General features: G+C 44.8%; 1 protein-coding gene across 3 annotated transcripts in view; it reads left to right on the top strand.

Moving 5' to 3' along the window:
- LOC144606858 (glutamate receptor ionotropic, kainate 3-like) overlaps positions 1 to 20903 on the top strand; it is a 552253-nt gene that overhangs the window by 243787 nt on the left and 287563 nt on the right. For all 3 annotated transcript variants that reach the window (XM_078423285.1, XM_078423286.1, XM_078423284.1), the window contains 2 exons: positions 5534 to 5647; positions 19575 to 19778. In XM_078423285.1, coding sequence (XP_078279411.1) covers positions 5534 to 5647; positions 19575 to 19778 — 318 coding nt within the window. The remainder of the gene's footprint in view (positions 1 to 5533; positions 5648 to 19574; positions 19779 to 20903) is intronic.

The following is a 20903-nucleotide window of genomic DNA, read 5'->3' as shown; positions in this document are numbered from 1 at the left end:
AGGGCTTTGTGGGTCATGAGGAGGATTTTGTACTGGATCTTCTGGGGGATGGGGAGCCAGTGGAGCTTGTAGAGGACGGGGGTGATATGGTCACGGGTCGGGGAGTGGGTGAGTAGACGGGCAGCGGAGTTCTGGATGTATTGGAGTTTATTTAGTTATTACCACTCCCATGGGAGAAGTACAGTTTTGTTTTAAGCTGCACAAAAATACCAGGAGAATATCAAACATGTCTACTTTTCAACATCTCTTTAAGTATTGACACACTCCCAGTGACCTCCCACGAACAGTAACAGACTCGCAACTCTCTGCTGTCATCATGGTTTAGCGACATTGACAACCACTGAAAGGATAATAAACATGTAGAGACACAACTGATACAGCAGAGAACAAAGTGATTATATTCATCATTTCTCTGTGACCATCGTGATAGAACAATTCAACACAATGGCACTGGTTACATGCATTTCAAAGATAGACACAAAATGCTGGAGTACCTCAGCGGGACAGGCAGCATCTCTGGATCGAAGGAATGGGTGATGTTTTGGGTCGACCCAAATGGGTCGATTGAGCTTGTGTTCACTGGAATTTAAAAGGATGGGAGGGGATCTTATAGAAACATATAAAATTCTTAAGGGATTAGACAGGCTAGATGTAGGAAAAGTGTTTCCCATGTTGGGGGAGTCCAGAACCAGGGGTCACAGCGAGTTGTGAATCTGTGGAATTCTCTGTCACAGAAGGCAGTGGAGGTCAATTCACTGGATGTTTTCATCAGAGAGTTAGATTTAGCTCTTAGGGCTAATGGAATCAAGGGATATGGGGAAAAAGCAGGAACGGGGTACTGATTTTGGATGATCACATTGAATGGTGGTGCTGACTTGTGGGGCTGAATGGCTTACTCCTGCATCTATTTTCTATGTTTCTATGTTTCTATGACCCTTCTTCTGACTCAAAACATCACCCATTCCTTCTCTCCAGAGGTGCTGTCTGTCCCGCTGAGTTACTCCAGCATTTTGCATCTATCTTCGCTGTAAACCAGCATCTGCAGTTCCCTCGTACACAACGCATTATAAAGTATTTTTAATCTTCATCAATTCCCTTCCTATTTCTTCCCTCTTGGTGATAATTTTAAATCGAAAACCCCTGTTCTCCAGTTGCCTAGTGAAAGAGCTTCATCAGAATTCTTCATTATTTAAAAACATCTAACCTTATCATTTCAAGCCTTTGAACATTGTTGGTATCACTCAGATAAACCTCTGCTGTACACTTTACAGAGAACCATATGGAATGTTATTAAGGATGGTTTGGGCCTATTCCTGTGCTGTATGAATCTATGGCTGTTGAGTATCCAGCACAGCACCAGCCCATTTAGCTGTTTGAGCTCATGTCTCTGATTTCCAGTCTTCCTCCACCTCCTTCAGAATAAACCCCAGTTTATTCTGAAGCCACAGGGAACAACAGATGCTGGAATCTTGCATAGGACACAAAGTGCTAGAGTAACCCAATGGGTCAGGCAGCATCCCTGGAGGACATGGTCTCCAATCTGAAGCAGGGCTCCGACCCAAAACGTCATCTATCCATGTCCTCCAGAGATGCTGCCTGGCCCTCTGAGTTACTCCAGCACTTTGTCCAGCATCACCTCTGGAGCCTCTCCAGAGCCAGCACATCCTTTCTCAGATATGGTACCCACAATTGCTCATGATATTCCAAATGCAGTCTGACCAGCACCTCATAGAGACTCAGCATTGCATCCCTGTGGTGTCTTTCCTAGTCTCCTCTTGGTTCAATGTGCACTATTCAGCTCGATCACTCCCTGTGGGAGCAGACTCCACATTCCCACCACACTGGGTAACTAATGTTTCTGATGAGTTCCAATTTCTTGGTGAGTACCTAATAGTGCTGGCCTCCATATTTGCTCCTTGTAGTTTGGCTTAGTTTAGTCTGGAGATACAGTGCGGAAACAGGCCCTTCGGCCCACCGATCCGCGCACACTAACACTATCCTACACACTACGCACACATCAATCTTACCAGGCCAATTAGCCTACGGACCTGTAGTATAAGAAAATAACTGCAGATGCTGGTACAAATCGAAGGTATTTATTCACAAAATGCTGGAGTAACTCAGCAGGTCAGGCAGCATCTCAGGAGAGAAGGAATGGGTGACGTTTCAGGTCGAGACCCTTCTTCAGACTGATGGTCTGAAGAAGGGTCATGACCCAAAACGTCACCCATTCCTTCTCTCCTGAGATGCTGCCTGACCTGCTGAGTTACTCCAGCATTTTGTGAATAAATACCTACAAACCTGTACGTTTTTTTGGAGCGTGGGAGGAAACCGGAGCACCCGGAGAAAACCCATGCAGGTGACGGGAAGAACATACAAACTCTGTATAGACAGCACCCGTAGTCAGGATCAAACGAGGGTCTGTGGCGCTGGCAGAGTTGCTCTGGCAGCAACTTTACCGCTGCGCCACTGTGATCCTATTTGCATGTTCTTGACATGTTCTACCCTGTGTTTATTTGTTTCCCTGGATCCTTTCTTTAATAAGATATGCATTAGTTTTACTAGGTCGGCAAGCTGGGCTATAATGTACTATTGAGTCAATATATATTTGTTCCTCCTGCCCTTTCTTACTTGTTCTTTCTCTGTGTTTATTGATTTCCGTGTATCTAATCTCCTTTCTATAATAAGGTGTGCATTAGTTTAACTGTTGTCTCGGAGCAACAGATATAATGTATTAAAAGCAGAGAGATTAACAATCACAAAAAAAGGTGGAATTCTTCAGAGATGTTCAGCTCAGAGCCCCAGGGAACCAACAGTAGGATGTGAGACCACAAATCAACAGATATGGAGCGGCTGGGCTTGTATACTCTGGAATTTAGAAGGATGAGAGGTGATCTCATTGAAACATGTAAGATTATTAAGGGATTGGACACGCTAGAGGCAGGAAACATGTTCCCGATGTTGGGGGAGTCCCGAACAAGGGGCCACAGTTTAAGAATAAGGGGTAGGCCATTTAGAACGGAGATGAGGAAAGGCTTTGTCACTCAGAGAGTTGTGAAGCTGTGGAATTCTCTGCCTCAGAAGGCAGTGCAGGCCAAATCCCTGGTGGATGCTTTCAAGAGAGAGTTAGATAGAGCTCTTAATGATAGCGGAGTCAAGGAATGTGAGGAGAAGGCAGGAACAGGGTACTGATTGTGGATGATCAGCCATGATCACGGTGAATGGCAGTGCTGGCTCAAAGGGCCGAATGGCCTCCTCCTGCACCTATTGAAAAAAATATATATATTTTTTAAATATATATATATATATATATATATATATGTGACTGCCTAACAAAGGAGTAATTGGATTTCTGTAGACACAAGGAACTGTAGATGCTGGAATTTTGCATTGAACACAAAGCGCTAGAGTAACTCAGCGGTCAGGCTGCATCTCCGGAGGACATAGATTGGTGACGTTTTGGGTTGGGTACCTTCTTCAGACTGATGGTAGTGGAGAAAGAAAGCTAGAGGGTGGAGATGGAACAACACTGGGAATGGTGGTCACGTATAGATGAGGTGAGGTTTTGGTTGGCAAGGTCAGAGATGAAAAGATAAGACGATGTGAGATAAAGAGATAAGGAGAGGTGCGAAATATGAAGCTGGAGGAAAGGATACAGATGGAAAGGGACAGAGAAAAAGGAAAAGAGCTGGGGGGGGGGGGAGGGGTTGGTTGTTGCTTTGTTACCTACAATTGGAGAATTCAATTTTCATGTCATTGGGCTGTAAGCTACTCAAGCAGAAGAATTGAACTTGCAAGTTATCTGTAGAAAAATGGTTAGTTGAGTTTATTGTTGTCACGTTTCATTGTTGTCACATAGCAGGGTGCTGTGAATAGCTTCTGTTTGCATGCTATCCAGTCAAGGAGAATACTATACATGAGTACAATCAACCCATTCACAGTGCGCAGATAAAGGATAAAGGGCACAACATTTAGTACAAGCTAAAGTCCAATAAAATCCAATTAAAAGTCTCGAAAAAGGTAGATGGGAGGTTTAAGAACGCACTTTGGCTGGTGAGAGGATGGTTCAGTTGCCTGATAACAGCTGAGAAGAAACGGGCCCTGAATCTGGAAGTATGCTTTATCGGACATCTTGCTGATGGGAGAAGGGAGAAGAGGGAGTGGCCGGGCTGAGACTGGTCCTTGATTAGGAAAAAATACTGCAGATGCTGGTTTAAATCGAATGTAGACACAAAATGCTGGAGTAACTCAGCGGGTCAGGCAGCATCTAGGGAGAGAAGGAATGGGTGACGTTTCCGGTCGAGACCCTTCTTCAGACTGAAGGTGTCTTCAGTCTGAAGAAGGATCTCGACTCGAAACGTCATCCATTCCTTCCCTCCCGAGATGCTGCCTGACCCGCTGAGTTCCTCCAGCATTTTGTGTCTACCTGGTCCTCGATTATGTTGGTGGAGAACGTACAAACTCCGTGCAGACGGCACCCGCAGTCTGGATCGAACCCGGGTCTCTGGCGCTTGAAGGCAGCAACTCTATGACTACACCACTGTGCTGCCCTGCTCCCATCACTCGTTCCTGGTCCGGCTGCGTCGCACACTCCCACCCTTGGAAGCCGCGGCATTAACTCATGGCCCAGTTGTAGATCGGACCTCCTTTGTCCCGTAGCATGTTCTGGGATGTTTTCTGCCTGATTAGGAGCCAAATATGACTCCTGGGCAGAAATATGGGAGTGTAAGGAAGGGTGATCTTCAGTCTGAAGAAGATCTCAGCCTGAAGAAGACTTTCAGTCTGAAGAAGGGTCTCGACCCGAAGTGTTACCTATTCCTTTTCTCCAGATGCTGCTTGACCTGCTGAGTTACTCCAGCACTTTGTGTCTATCTTCAGTGATTTTCACTAGTTTAGTTTTGTTTATTGTCATGTGTACTGAGGTCTGGCAGAAAGCTTTTTTGGTGCATGCTATCCAGCCAGCAAATAGACTGTACATCTTTACAGACTGAAGAAGGGTCTCAACCTGACACGTCACCCATTCCTTCTCTCCTGAGATGCCGCCTGACCTGCTGAGTTACTCCAACTTTTTGTGATGCATCATTACATGTGTATACTATTGATTATACTATACACTAGATATTATATATATTGTAGGAAAAAAACCTGCAGATGCTGGTCTAAATCGAAGGTAGACACAAAATGCTGGAGTAACTCAGTGGGTCAGGCAGCATCTCAGGAGGGAAGGAATGGGTGACGTTTCAGGTCTGAAGAAACATCTCGACCCGAAACGTCACCCATTCCTTCTCTCCCAAAATGCTGCCTGACCTGCTGATATTATATAGTGTATATAACATATTATATGATATAGTATATACTATAGATTACATCCAAGCCATCCACTGTGTGCAGACAGATCCAGATCCAGATTTCAAATTTCAGTTTACAAATACTACTTGGCAATTTCTCTCCAATACTCCACCCCCCCTCCCCCAAACAAACTCCTTCCATAGCTCATCTCAGTAAAGTCCTGTTGTGGTCTTTTCTCTTGCAGGTTGGAACCTGGGATTCAGTCAACGGCTTAAATATCACCGAGATGTCCAGAAGCCGAGGATCGAACATAACGGATTCTCTGACAAACCGCTCATTGATCGTGACCACAGTCCTGGTAGGTGCCTGGCTGCATAGTTCCTCTTCTCACCTTGAAAATATGAAGCAGAATTCACTTTAGTTTACGGATACAGCGCGGAAACAGGCCCTCCGGCCCACCGACCTCGGACAAAACCCAAGCACTCACGGGGAGAACGTACAAACTCCGTCCAGACAGCGCCCGTAGTCGGGATCGAACCCAGGTCTCTGGCGCTGCAAGCACTGTAAGGCAGCAACTCTCCCGCTGTGCCACCCTGCCGCCATGCTTTAATTCTATATTAAGTCATAGAGTCATAGAATCATACAGTGTGGGAACAGGCCCTTCAGCCCAACTTGCCCATTTCAGCCAACGTGTCCCACCTACACTAGTCCCACCTGCCTCAGCTCGGCCCATATCCCTCTAAATATGTTCTTTCTATGTATCTATCTAAATGTTTCTTAATCGTTGCGATAATACCTGCCGCGATGATCTGCTGGCAGCCCGTTCCATACACCCACCACCCTTTGTGTGAAAAAGTTACCCCTCAGGTTCCTATTAAAACTTCCCCCCCCCCACCACCTCACCTTAAATCTATAACACTTGGAGAAAAAAAAATCCATATTTTCTTCAATTAACTTCAAGTTATGATCAATTTGAGTCCATTGTTCACGGAGTCTGGCCAATTTCATTGAAATTCTAAAATTATTATTCATACTATTACACAATAAAAGCATTCACATTTTGACAAATTAATCAATACCTATCTAAAGAGTTTAGACTATAGACTTTAGACTTTGGAGATACGGCGTGGAAACAGGCCCTTCGGCCCACCGAGTGATCACCCCACACACTAGCATTATCCTATGCACTAGTAACGATTTACAATTTTACAGAAGCATTTAACCTGCAAACCTGTACGTCTTTCGAATGTGGAAACCGGAGCACCCGGAGAAAACCCACGTGGTCACAGGGAGAATGTATAATCTCCGTACAGACGGCACCCGTAGTCAGGATTGAACCCGGGTCTCTGGCGCTCTGAGGCAGCGACTCTACTGTTGCTCCTACCAAGCTTACAATGATAATTATTACATTGCTACCTTTGGAACAAATGGAAATAGGACAAACCTGATTTGTTGCATCATAAATTATTTCATTCAGCATTAATTTTACAGCCTCAGAGAATAATTTTGCTTCTCTGTAACCCTTAGCACAATAGAGGCCTGAGGGTGGGAACTGTCACAAGGTGAAGGCTGACAATAGAAAGGACAAATCACAACAGAAATGCTATTGTGATTTGTGATCCCACCCCTATTCAAGAATCAAAAGTATTTAATATGCACCTGAACAATGAAATCGTTACTTGCTGCAGCTTTTGTCAGCACATTATGGATAATCAAGGCCTGATTAGAAACAGTCAACATGGATTTGTGCCTGGAAGGTCATGTTTGACTAATCTTCTTGAATTTTTTGAAGAGGTTACCAGGGAAATTGATAAGGGCAAGGCTGTGGATGTTGTCTATATGGACTTCAGTAAGGCATTTGACAAGGTTCCACATGGAAGGTTGATTAAGAAGGTTAAATCGTTGGGTATTAATAGTGAGGTTGCAAGATGGATTCAACAATGGCTGAATGGGAGATACCAGAGGGTAATGGTTGACAATTGTATGTCAGGTTGGAGGCCAGTGTCTAGTGGAGTGCCCCAAGGATCTGTGTTGGGTCCACTGTTGTTTGTCATTTACATTAATGATCTGGATGATGGTGTGGCAAATTGGATTAGTAAATATGCAGATGATACTAAGATAGGTGGAGTAGTTGATAGTGAGGTAGATTTTCAAAGTCTACAGAGAGACTTGGGCCTTTTGGAAGGGTGGGCTGAAAGATGGCAGATGGAGTTTAATGCTGATAAGTGTGAGGTGCTGCATTTTGGTAGGACAAATCAAAATAGGACGTACAGGGTAAATGGTAGGGAATTGAGGAATGCAGTGGAACAGAGGGATCTGGGAATAACTGTGCATTGTTCCCTGAAGGTGGAATCTCATGTGGATAGGGTGGTGAAGAAGGCGTTTGGTATGCTTGCCTTTATTAGTCAGAGCATCGAGTATAGAAGTTGGGATGTAATGTTGAAATTGTACAGGGCATTGGTGAGGCCGAATCTGGAGTATGGTGTGCAGTTCTGGTCGCCAAATTATAGGAAGGATGTCGACAAAATGGAGAGGGTACAGAGGAGATTTACTAGAATGTTGCCTGGGTTTCAGCACTTAGGCTACAGAGAGAGGTTGAATAGGTTGGGTCTTTATTCTTTGGAACGTAGAAGGTTGAGGGGGGACTTGATAGAGGTTTTTAAAATTTTGAGAGGGACGGACAGAGTTGACGTGGGTAGGCTTTTCCCTTTGAGAGTGGGGAAGATTCCAACAAGGGGACATAGCTTCAGAATTGAGGGACAAAGGTTTAGGGGTAACATGAGGGGGAACTTCTTTACTCAGAGGGTTGTGGCTGTATGGAATGGGCTTCCGGTGGAAGTGGTGGAGGCTGGCTCGATTTTATTATTTAAGAGTAAATTGGATAGGTATATGGATAGGAGGGGATTGGAGGGTTATGGTCTGAGTGCAGGTAGATGAGACTAGGTCAGGGAGAATGGTCGGCGTGGACTGGTAGGGCCGGACAGGCCTGTTTCCATGCTGTAGTTGTTATATGTTATTAACGTAGCAACACAACAAACAAAGAATAATACAATAAATCATAAGTTATAGCAGGTCACCATACCATAATAATGCAAGCCAAACTCCATAGACCATAGAATAGTGCAGTAAAGGAACAGGCCCTTCAGCCCACAATGTTTGTGCCGAATGCGATACCTAGTTAAATTGATCTAATCTATCGGTACATGATCCATAACCCTCCATTCCTTGCTCTTCCATGTTCTTATCTAATAAGCGTCTTAAAAACCACCATCATGGCTGCCTCCACCACCACCCCTGGCAATGCATTCCAAGCACCCACAACTCTTTGTGTAAAAAACCTGCTCCCCACATCTCTATTAAACTTTCCCCCTCTCAACGTGTAGCTGTGCCCTCTGGTATTGCACATTTCCACCGTGCGGGAATGGTTCTGACAGTCTACCCTATCTATGCCTCTATTTTATATACTTTTATCAAGTCTCCCCTCAACCTCCGACGTTCCAGAGATAACAACCCACCTCTATCCCTGTAGCTGAAACCATCCAATCCAGGCAACACGCTGGTAAACCTCTCCACAGCCTGCTGGTGCATGCAGTGCAACCTCTATACAAAGTTTGTAGTGTTTGATGCTGAGGTCGGGTTGTGGTTAGTGTTGTGCTGTGGGGTTCAAGAGCCTGATGGTTGATGGAAAGAAGCTGTTCTTGAACCTGGAGATCATGGTTCGTGGGTTCTCATTATCATTGGCCATGTTTGGTTTGCATTGGAATTCCACCATCGACCTACAGAACTGTACCTTCGCTACATCGACGACTGCATTGGTGCTACCTCTTGCACCCATGCAGAACTCACTGACTTCAAACACTTCACCTCCAATTTCCATCCTGCCCTTAAATATACCTGGACTATCTCCGACATCTCCCTCCCGTTTCTGGACCTCACCATCTCCACCATCCAGTGACTTATCCACCCTCAGGCCTTTCAGGTTCCAAAGCACTTTCTCCCTCGTAATAGCAACTCCACTAACCTCTGCCCCCTGACTCTCTTGAATTTCTGGTACATTGCTAGTCTTCAGCTACGAAGACTGATGCAAAAAAAACGTATTCATCTGCCATTTCCTTATTCCCCATTACTACTTCTCCAGTATCGTATTCCAGCGGTCACGCTTGCTTCTCTTTTACTTTCTATATATCTGAAGAAACTTGTGTTATCCTTCTTTATATTATTGGCCAGCCTACCCTACCTTTCCCCATACCCACAGAAAACATTTTCAATTATTTACTTGCTTTTGAAACGCGTGAGATGAAACATTGCAGTCGCTACATAAGCCAATTCCTCCCACACTTCCTTTTTTGTTCCAAAATTGATTTTAATCTTACGTGCTCTGGTTATCAATTAATCTGCCAGGGAAAACATCTTCTCAATTTATTATATCGAAATCACCCAACATTTTGAGCAGGTTCATCAAATATTCTCACAGAGTTCTGCGTTCCAATGGGGGGGAAAAAAATCAAGAATCCTACTGTCTCCCTTTACAACGTGATCATTTGCCCCTTTCAAATCATGGTGAATCTCACACCTTACTACCAACTCAAAATGTGTATGAAAGAACTGCAGTCGCAGGTTTACACAGCAGATAGGCACAAAGCGCTGGAGTAAGTCAGTGGGACAGGCAGCATCTCTGGATTTTCATCGGAGAGAGGAGGAGAACGTCTTCAAAGTCGGCATACCTTGAGGTATGTCAGAAGAAGGGTCTCGAAAAGCCTTTGACTGTATCTGGACCTTCAAAAAGCCTTTGACTGTATCTGGACCTTCAAAAAGCCTTTGACTGTATCTGGACTTTCAAAAAGACTTTGACAAGGTCCCACGCAAGAGATTAGTGTGCAAAATTAGAGTAGACAATAGACAATAGGTGCAGGAGTAGGCCATTTGGCAATTCGAGCCATTCAATGTGATCGTGGCTGATCATCCACAATCAGTACTCCGTTCCTGCCTTCTCCCCATACCCCCTGACTCTGCTATCATTAAGAGCTCTATCTAACTCTCTCTTGAAAGCATCCAGAGAATTGGCCTCCACTGCCTTCTGAGGCAGAGAATTCCACAGATTTACAACTCTCTGAGTGAAAAGGTTTTTCCTCATCTCTGTTCTAAATGGCCTACCCCTTATTCTTAAACTGTGGCCCCTTGTTCTGGACTCCCCCAACATCGGGAACATGTTTCTTGCCTCTAGCGTGTCCAATCCCTTAATAATATTATATGTTTCAATACTTTTTCTCCCGGGTGCTCCGGTTTCTTCCCACATTCCAAAGACATGCAGGTTTGTAGATTAATTTAGTTTTGTAAATTGTCCCCAGTGTGTGGGATAGAACTAATGTATGGGTGATCACAGGCTCAGTGGGGCGGAGGCCCCATTTTCCAGCTGTGTCTGTAAACTAAACTAAACATTCCCATGATTCTGGCGGATTGCCCTTCTGCCACTTGTATGGTCACCATGCAATGAAGTGTCCTTGGCAATTGTTGAGGAGAAAGGGAGGGAGGAAGTGAATTCAAGATTTCCATCTCAACCCATTGTCAGGAACAGATTAGTTGCTTTAAGTTGTGTAGGAATGAACTGCAGATGTTGGTTTAAACCCAAGATAGACACAAAAAGCTGGAGTAACTCAGCAGGTCAGACAGCACCTCTTGAGAAAAAGACCAGGCGACGGTTCGGGTTGGAACCCTTCTTCAGACTGATGTTCCATCTTTCCTATCATAGAAACATAGAAAATAGGTGCAGGAGTTGGTCATTCGGCCCTTCGATCCAACACCGCCGTTCAATATGATCATGGCTGATCATCTAAAAGCAATACCCCGTTCCTGCTTTTTCCCTATTTCCCTTGATTCCGTTAGCTCGAAGAGCTAAATCTAACTCTCTCTTGAATACATCCAGTGAATTGGCCTCCACTGCCTTCTGTGGCAGAGAACTCCATAGATTCACAACTCTCTGGGTGAAAAGTTTTTCCTCGTGAACTATCCTTTTAGTTACATTTACGGTTTCACCTTGGCCACAGCTTACAATGGCCTGTCTCCTTTATCATCGATTTTGTTTTGCAAATCTTTTATTCATTTGTTCTATATCTCTCTATATCACTGCCTATCTCTCTTGTTTTCCTTTTCCCTGACTCTCAGTCTGAAGAAGGGTCTTGACCCAAAACATCACCTATTCCTTTTCTCTGGAGATGCTGTCTGACCCGCTGAGTTACTCCATCTTTTTGTGTCTGTCTTCTAGTTGCTTTACATTCCCAGTGAAGAGGTTATTGAATAGACTGTCTGCCTCTCAGAGAATGGTATGCCCAGGAGTGTCTCTAAGAAGTGAGCACATTCATACGGGGATGATAACTGATAATTATTATTCTGCTACATGAGTGTCGCATTTGGAAAATTACAATATGATATTCAGCAGCATAGTGTAAGCATCACTGAATCAAACAGCTTCTTCTTTTTTACTTTTACACTTTTACTTTCTAACTCTTTTACACAAAGGATGGTGGGTGTGTAGAATGAGCTGTCGGAGGAGGTGGCTGTTATAATCACAACATTTAAGAAACATTTAGACAGGTACCTGGATAGGACAGGTGTAGAGGGCCAAACATAGGAAGGTGGGGTGAGTGTAGATGGGGCATGTTGGCCGGCATTGGCAAATTGGGCCTAAAGGCCTGTTTCTATATTGTATGATTCTGTAACCCTACGACCATCAACCCTACGACTCATGGATGCCACCATTGTAATATAGAACAGCCACATATTAAACATGCTGAAATAAATGAGGTGAGAGGCTGGCTCTACCTTCCCCAAAGCTTTTCCATCATTTACAAAGTACTAGTTGTGTACGTAAATAACTGCAGATGCTGGTACAAATCGAAGGTATTTATTTCAAAAATGCTGGAGTAACTCAGCAGGTCAGGCAGCATCTCAGGAGAGAAGGAATGGGTGACGTTTCGGGTCGAGACCCTTCTTCAGACTGATGTCAGGGGGGCGGGACAAAGGAAGGATATAGGTGGAGACAAGAAGATAGAGGGAGATCTGGGAAGGGGGAGGGGAAGAGAGGGACAGAGGAACTATCTAAAGTTGGAGAAGTCGATGTTCATTCTGCTGGGCTGCAAGCTGCCCAGGCGAAATATGAGGTGCTGTTCCTCCAATTTCTGGTGGGCCTCACTATGGCACTGGAGGAGGCCCATGACAGAAAGGTCAGACTGGGAGTGGGAGGGGGAGTTGAAGTGCTCAGCCACCGGGAGATCAGGTTGGTTAAGGTGGACTGAGCGAAGGTGTTGAGCGAAACGATCACCGAGCCTGCGTTTGGTTTCGCCGATGTAAAGAAGTTAGAATGTACTAGTTGGTGGACTATGATGAACATCTCAACTCATGCCTCCTTGTGTGCAGCGCTAACAATTCATATGAATCTCAATACCATCCTGGTTAGTCGGCAGCCCCCACCCTCCATTGTCCCGAACAACCTGAGGACGGTACAGTGGTGCTGCGGTAGATTTCCTGACTTACAGCACCAGAGACCCGGGTTCGATCCTGACCAAGGGTGCTTGTCAGCACGGAGATTTGTACATTCTTCCCATGACATTCTGCGTGGGTTTTCTCCGGGTGCTCCAGTTTCCTCCCACACTCCAAAGACGGACATGCTTGTAGGTTAATGGGCTTGGTAAAATTCTAAATTGTCCCCAGTGTGTGTGGGATTATGTTAATGTGCGGGGATCGTTAGTCGGCACGGACTCGGTGGGCCGAAGGGCCTGTTTCCGCTCTCTATCTCGAAACTAAGCTAAACTAAACCAAATCTGTACCCTCCACAGCGCTGGTATATTGTTCCGGCAGTGTGCAGCATCAATAAATATATGGCCGTACCTTAGCGTGGAAACGGGCCCTTTGGCCCAACTCGCTCATGCCAATCATGAAGTCCCATCTAAGCCCCATTTGCCAGCATTTGGCCCACATCATTTTAAAAGTGTCCTATCCATGCACCAAGCATCTTTTAAATGTTATGCTATCTGCCTCAACTATATCTTCAGTCAGCTCACTCGATATATCTACCACCCTCTGAGTGAAAAAGCTAGCCCTGAGGTTCTGATTAAATCTTCCCCACTTTCAGTTTAAACTTATGTCCTCTGGTACATGATTCCCCTACTCTGGGTAAAAGACTCACCCTATCTGTTCGTCTCATGATTTTATACATGTCTATAAGATCACCCTTTAGCTTCCTGCACTCTAAAGAATAAAGCCCAAGTCTTACTGATGCAATAATTAAATATTGCAATGATTAATCAGGAAATATTCGTGGAGGTAACATATTGTCAAGGAATATATTGAATTGGTTGCTACAATTAATGTAGATAATGACATGACTTCATTGTATTTACTGTATATGTCATGAATGAAATATGTTTTGGGGGGAAAGAGATTACTGTCGAGGGTGTTTATGAATACCTTCGATTTTTACCAGCATCTGCAGTTATTTTCTTATATTACTGTCGAGGGTGTCATGGTGGCACAGCGGTAGAGTTGCAGCGCCAGAGACCCAATTTAGTTCCTGACAGCGGGTGCTGACTGTACGGAGTCTGTACGTTCTCCCTGTGACTACGTGGGTTTTCTCCGGGTGCTGCAGTTTCCGCCCACACTCCACAATGTACAGCTGTGCAGGTTAATCGGCTTCGGCGAAACTGTAAATTGTCCCTAGTATGTAGGATAGTGTTGGTGTACCGGGGTGATTGTTTGTCGGTGTGGGCTTGGTGCACTGAAGGGCCTGTTTCCGTGCTGTATCTCCAAAGTCTTCAGTCTAAAGGCGTGCTGGTTTACTGAGCCGGACCTGAACTGGCCAAATTCAACATTAAGTCACTTAAAAATAAAATAATGGAAACTCAAACATTTGTGTTCGAGTGAATATTGCAACGTTAGAAAGGCACTGCCTCTTCAATCTCACAGTGGAAAATAACCGAAATTCTTCAAGATTGTCCCACAAAATACACTTCAGAAGATATTGTGAATGCATTTTCTATTTCTTGATAATAACATTTCTAAGATATATGATGTAGATTATTAAGCCTTCTGCCAGGATGGAAATGTAGTTTTAACAGAGAGTGAGAAAAACATTTCACATATCCCTGAAGTGATCTACATGCCATATGCCTTTGAAATTGAGAGCACTCTCTGTCGAAAATGCTGGTCGAGAATCTATTATTTTTCTGAAGAGTTGCCTGATTGGGATGCCCTGTTTATTTTCAGTATCAAATTTTCTGTTACAATGTGAATCTGCAGTTAACAGTTCTCATCAAAGAAGACAGGGAAGACTTCAGTGCAAAGTGTATTGATTATAGTCATCATGCTGAGAATGGCAGAGGTTACAGAGAGAAACATCCATTCCAGTAATTCGGTAAAACCCAATTCTGCTACAGAGAGCCACGATTAATCTTTGTCCTAGCAAAATGTACCGCGGCAGAAGGAAGGCAGGGTAATAATAAGCAGGTGAGCAACCCCAGCAGAGTTTGACATGAAAACAATTTGTGCACTAATTCAGCTGATAGAATGAGAGATGTTCTCCCAGTTGGTGTGTTCCTTTATCGACAAACTTAATGCCTTCTTGCGGGGATGACCGAGCCCGGTATTGCTTTAATAAATGCTCTGAATTCAAATTTCAGCAGTGAAAATCTCTCACTGTACAGTGTGGTTTCACCAACACGATTGCTGACAGATAGGGGGGCACGGTGGCACAGCGGTAGAGTTGCTGCCTCACGGCACCAGAGACCTGGGTTCGATCCTGACAATGGCTGCTGTCTGTACAGAGCTTGTACGCTCTCCCCGTGACCATATGGGTTTTCTTTGGGTTTCCAGTTTCCTCCCACATTCCAAAGACGTACAGAAGTGTGTAGGTTAATTGGGTTCTGTAAATTTTCCCTCGTGCGTAGGATCGCTGGTTGGCGTGGACTGAATGGGCCAAATGGCTTGTTTCCATGCTGAATATCTAAACTAAACCAGACTAAAATGTTAAATAACTATTACACAACAGCAATTCATGAAACCAAAGCACCCCAGAACTTATGGTGGAGATAAAGCAATAAATTTGCTATTAATATAACAGTTGGCACAAATTCATTTGCAACTGTCTTGGATAAAAATGAGAAACTTTCATCCAACAAGCAATTTCACGGCTTCTGAGAGAAACGCTAGTTGTGATAATGCAATTGTGCACATTTGGAGTTTCTGGGCCTGTAAATTGGGCCGGTTGTCAATGGTCCTGACTTTCACATTATCTCTACTACCAGGGGCTTCAATGCCATCAAGCTCCTTCATGTCCAAAGGCAGGAAGGAAGCCCAAATTTAGCACGAAGCGCTATCCTGAGGGGACATTGTGAAGCAGCAAACATTATCAAGAGCAGCAAAAATAGACCACAGTATGCACTGAGCAAAAAACATAGTGCTGGAGGAACTTAACAGATCAAACGGCATCTGTGGAATTGAAATGGACAGACGACGTTTTGGATCAGGATCCTTCTTCACACTGATGACGTCTAGAAGAAAGACACCAACCCGAATCATTGTCTGCCCATTTCACTCCACGGATGCTGCCTGACCTGTTGAGTTTCTCCAGCACTTGGTTTTTAATCAGGATTTAAGCATCTACAGTCTCTCTTGAGTCCTCAGCCATGCATTGATTGCTTTCACTGAATCTTTCAGCTGCTAAAGTCTCTTTAATAAAAATAATCATAAAGTCACAGAAAGATATATCCCTACTCTTGGCCCCATGAATCCACACCAACCATCAGCCACCCACTTACACTTATTCTGCATCAATCACTTTTTACATCAATCACATCATCCCCACATTCTCATCATCTCTCCCAGATTCCACCACTCACCTCCACACTAGGGGAGATTTACAAAGGGCCGATTCACCTACAAACCCGTGGGAGGAAACCGGAGCACCTGGATGAAACACAAACGGTCACAGTAAGAACATGCAAGCTCCACACAGGTCAGGATGGAAACTGGGTCTCTTGTGCTGTGAGGCAGTGGCTTTACCAGCTGCACCACACATAGTCTTGTGAAAGTATCTCTAGTTCTGATGAGTTTGAAGATAGAATGAAGGAATTATGATGACTCCAGAGAAGTTATTTGACACATTGAATCCATGCCTAGTCCTTGTGGGACAATCTATTGCTCTCCAGACGACAATTTCCCATCTTTGTCAAAACAGTTGCAAATGAATTTGTGTTCACTCTTATAGTCATTCCCACGTTCACACTGCTGGTCGAGCTGCTGCCTCACAGTGCCAGGGACCCGGGTTCAATCCTTGCCGAAGGTGCTGTCTATGTGGAGTCTGCAGGTTCTCCCTGTAACTACATGGGTTTCCTCCCAGTGCTCTGGTTTCCTCCCACATTCAAAGATGTGTTGGTTTTACAGGTGAATTGGCCTCTGTAAATTGCCCCCAGTGTGGAAGGAATGGACGAGAAAGTAGGAGAACATAGAACTAGTGTGAATGGGTGATAGATGGAGGGCGTAGACTTGGTGGGCTGCTGGGCCTGTTTCTGCACGGTATCTCTGAAATAAGAAGGAATGGGCATGATCTTTCAAGCCCTTGATCCACCCCACTGCCACTGTGCGTGTAAGTGGGGAGTTCCAGATGACTAGCAATCACTGTGTGGGAGTATTCTTCCTAACAAAACCCTACATCTTTCGGCCTTGTTTTAACTTGTGTCACTGCTCGTCCTTGAAATAAATCACAAAATTCAAATTCATACAAGAGTCTGATGAAGAGTCTCGACCTGAAACGCCACCTATTGCTTTACTCCAGTGATGCTGCTGAGTTACTCCAGCATTTTGTGACTATCTTCTCAAAAGTCAAATGTTGCATAAAAGACACGCAGCTTGATATTTATAAGTTACTCAGTAAGAGAAATTAAAGACTGTAATAAAGGTAAGCTTTAAGATATTTCTGAGTAATATTGAAGGATGAAGTCCATCATGTAACTCTCTTCCTGATATTTTTGAGTATATTCATAACTGGTGGGGTGGCAAAGTGGTAAAGTTGCTGCCTTACAGTGCCAGAGACCCGGGTTTGACCCTGGCTATGGTTATTGTCTGTAGGGAGTTTGTACGTTCTCCCTGTGACCGCGTGGGTTTTCTCCGAGAACTTCGGTTTCCTCCCACACTCCAAAGACGTACAGGTTTGTAGGGTAATTGGCTTGGTGTAAATATAAACATTGTTCCTAGTGCAGGATAGTGTTAATAGAAACATAGAAACATAGAAAATAGGTGCTGGAGGAGGCCATTCGGCCCTTCGAGCCAGCACCGCCCTTCATTGTGATCATGGCTGATCGTCCACAATCAATAACCCGTGCCTGCCTTCTCCCCATATCCCTTGATTCCACTAGCCCCCAGAGCTCTATCTCTCTCTTAAATCCATCCAGTGATTTGGCCTCTGTGGCAGAGAATTCCACATTAATGTGTGGGGATCGCTGGTCGGTGCGGACTCAGTGGGCTGAAGGGCCTGTTATCTCTAAACTAAACTAAAACTAACTAAATGTGCAGTAAACCTCTGTCTCTGCACTCCCTTTCCCTCTGACTACGGAGGTAATAAGATACCGCTCTCACCAGACCAGAGGACAGCACACCAAACCAACCACACAGTCTCAAATGAAAGTCATTCATCAGAAAATGACAGATGCTATGTTTGCAATTTACCTCCCATTGATATTACAGGCTGGCAATTAACAATGCGCCCTAGATTTTCCAATTGGTGGCTGAGATTCCAAAGCAAATGGTTCCTCTTGAACAAGTTGTCGAATCCTATGTGAATCCTTGCTTAAAGGAACTGTCATCCCTCACCATGCTTTCTCAGAGTACCTCTTCCTTTTGCCAACCTTCCACTACCAGTGCCCACATACCCAACCTTCCACTACCAGTGCCCACATACCCAACCTTCCACTACCAGTGCCCACATACCCAACCTTCCACTACTAGTGCCCACATACCCAACCTTCCACTACCAGTGCCCACATACCCAACCTTCCACTACCAGTGCCCACATACCCAACCTTCCACTACCAGTGCCCACATACCCAACCTTCCACTACCAGTGCCCACATACCCAACCTTCCACTACTAGTGCCCACATACCCAACCTTCCACTACCAGTGCCCACATACCCAACCTTACACTACTAGTGCCCACATACCCAACCTTCCACTACCAGTGCCCACATACCCAAACTTTCTAAGTCATTGTGTCCAAAAACACAATGGCATCACTGGCTGTTGATGAAGCTGTTCCTGGCATTTACAGTCCTTCTCCTTTCCAAACAAAAGTAAATTGCCAAACCTTTCATCAAATTATCCTTCCTTCAAGGGCGCACGTTGGCGCAGCGGTAGAGTTGCTGCCTTACAGCGCCAGAGACCCGGGTTCGATCCTGACTATGGGTGCTTGTCTGTACGGAGTTTGTACGTTCTCCCCGTGACTGCATGGGTTTCCCCCGGGTGCTCTGGTTTTCCCCCACACTCCAAAGATATGCAGGTTTGTATGTGTGTGTGTGTGTGTGTGTGTGTGTGTGTGTGTGTGTGTGTGTGTGTGTGTGTGTGTGTGTGTATGTGTCTGTGTGTGTCTGTGTGTGTGTGTGTACAGACCTTTCTGCTCCTCACTGCACCAAGCATGAAATGCTACCTAATCTCCTTCATAATTGACCCCTCAATGAAAATAATCAACTTCTGTCCTTACCATCTTATTATGATGAAACACTTTTACCATATTGTACGTAACTAGTGTTGTTTGCATAAAAATGATGAACATTTTCCAATGGTATTTTCTTTAAAAAAAACAGACAGAACCTAGAGAAACTTTAGAAGGGTCTCGGCCCGAAACGTCACCCATTCCTTCTCTCCAGAAATGTTGCCAGTCCCGCATAGTTACTCCAACGTTTTGTGTCTGTCTTAGGTACAGAAGCCTGATTCTGGCCGTGTGGCAGTATGAAGGGGGGGGGGGGGGGGGTAACATACAGCAACATTTGGTCTTCACCTGGAGTGTTTATAAATCAGAATAAATGAGGCTTGGCGTGCATATTGTGTGCGAATCACTTAAATAAGAGGAAACTACTATCTAATTGGCTTCAAGCTAATTTTAGAACTTAATAAAGCTCTCACACTCAGTCTTGGTAATACATTATTGTCACTCACCTAGGCAGAGTATGTATGCAGACTAAATGTTTTCAGCATTGAGAATGACCTTGGCAATTAACTGTTGCTAATCTGACTTGTTCACAGGAGGAACCATACGTCATGTTCAAGAAGTCTGACAAGCCACTCTCTGGTAACGACCGCTTTGAAGGGTACTGCATTGATCTGCTGAAGGAACTATCCAGTATCCTGGGATTCGTTTACGAAATTCGACTGACGCAAGATGGAAAATATGGAACTCCAGATGAGAGAGGGCAGTGGAACGGCATGGTGAAAGATCTCATTGACCACGTAAGTATTTTGGACAAGGTTGCACACCTGTGGTCTCTCCTGTTGAAAAGTTGGATACATTACTGAAGCTTTGTTTCACTCCTATGGCTAACATGCTCAATGGCTCAATGGTACTTTATTGGCATAGTGGCGCAGAGGCCCTACAGTGGCGCACCGGTAGAGCTGCTGCCTCACAGCGCCAGAGACTCGGGTTTGATCCTGACTACAAGCACTATCCGTACAGAGTTTGTGCGTCCTCCCTATGACTGCGTGGGTTTTCTCCGGGTGCTCCGGTTTCTTGCCACACGCCAAAGACGTACAAGTTTGTAGGTTATTGGCTTTGGTAAAATTGTCCCTGGTGGGTGTAGGATAGTGCTCGTGTACGGGGTAAGTGGAGGCAAGAAAAGGCCAGAACAAATCAGGGCTGCCAGCAGATGACCTCAGGAAGGGTGGAGCCCCATAAGGGCACATTGTTGGCTGGGGAAGATGTGATAACAAGAGGGATACAGAATGTTGAAAAACAGAAATATCAACAGAAAATGCAGGAATCACTCAACAGTTCAGGTGACCGATGTGGAAAAGGAAACAGAGTAAATGTTTCAGGATAGAGACCCACCCGCAAAACAGTCCTGCTTCACTTTCCACAGATGCCGTGAGAATTGCTGAGTGTTCCAGCACTTGATGTTTTTATCTTATTGTTACACTAGGACTAGTTATTGTTTTGCACCAGCTATTTTGTTTGTCTTTTTGGTGGAGAGTATGGTGGCAAGTGCTAATTTCCCTTGGTTATGGAGAATTGGAGTAAAAGAACAACGAAAAGATCCTGGCCCGAAATGCCCCCGAGATGCTGCGTGACCCGCTGAGTTACTCCAGCACTCTGTGAAACATCACCTATCCATGTTCTCCACAGATGCTGCCTGACCCGCTGATTTACTCCAACACTCTGTTAAACGTCACCTATCCATGTTCTCCAGAAATGCTGCCTGACCCTCTGGCTTACTCCAGCATTTTGTGTCTATATTTGGACAAAACCAGCATCTGTCGTTCTTTATGTACATTTAGTTCAGCGATACAGCCTGGGCCTTCAGCCCACCGAGTCCGCACCGACCAGCGATCCCCACACATTAACACTATCCTACACACACT

Source organism: Rhinoraja longicauda, chromosome 27 (assembly GCF_053455715.1).
Source record: "Rhinoraja longicauda isolate Sanriku21f chromosome 27, sRhiLon1.1, whole genome shotgun sequence".
Classification (NCBI taxonomy): Eukaryota; Metazoa; Chordata; class Chondrichthyes; order Rajiformes; family Arhynchobatidae; genus Rhinoraja; species Rhinoraja longicauda.
Note: the sequence above shows the minus strand (reverse complement) of the source record. Positions and strands in the feature narration are given on the sequence as shown.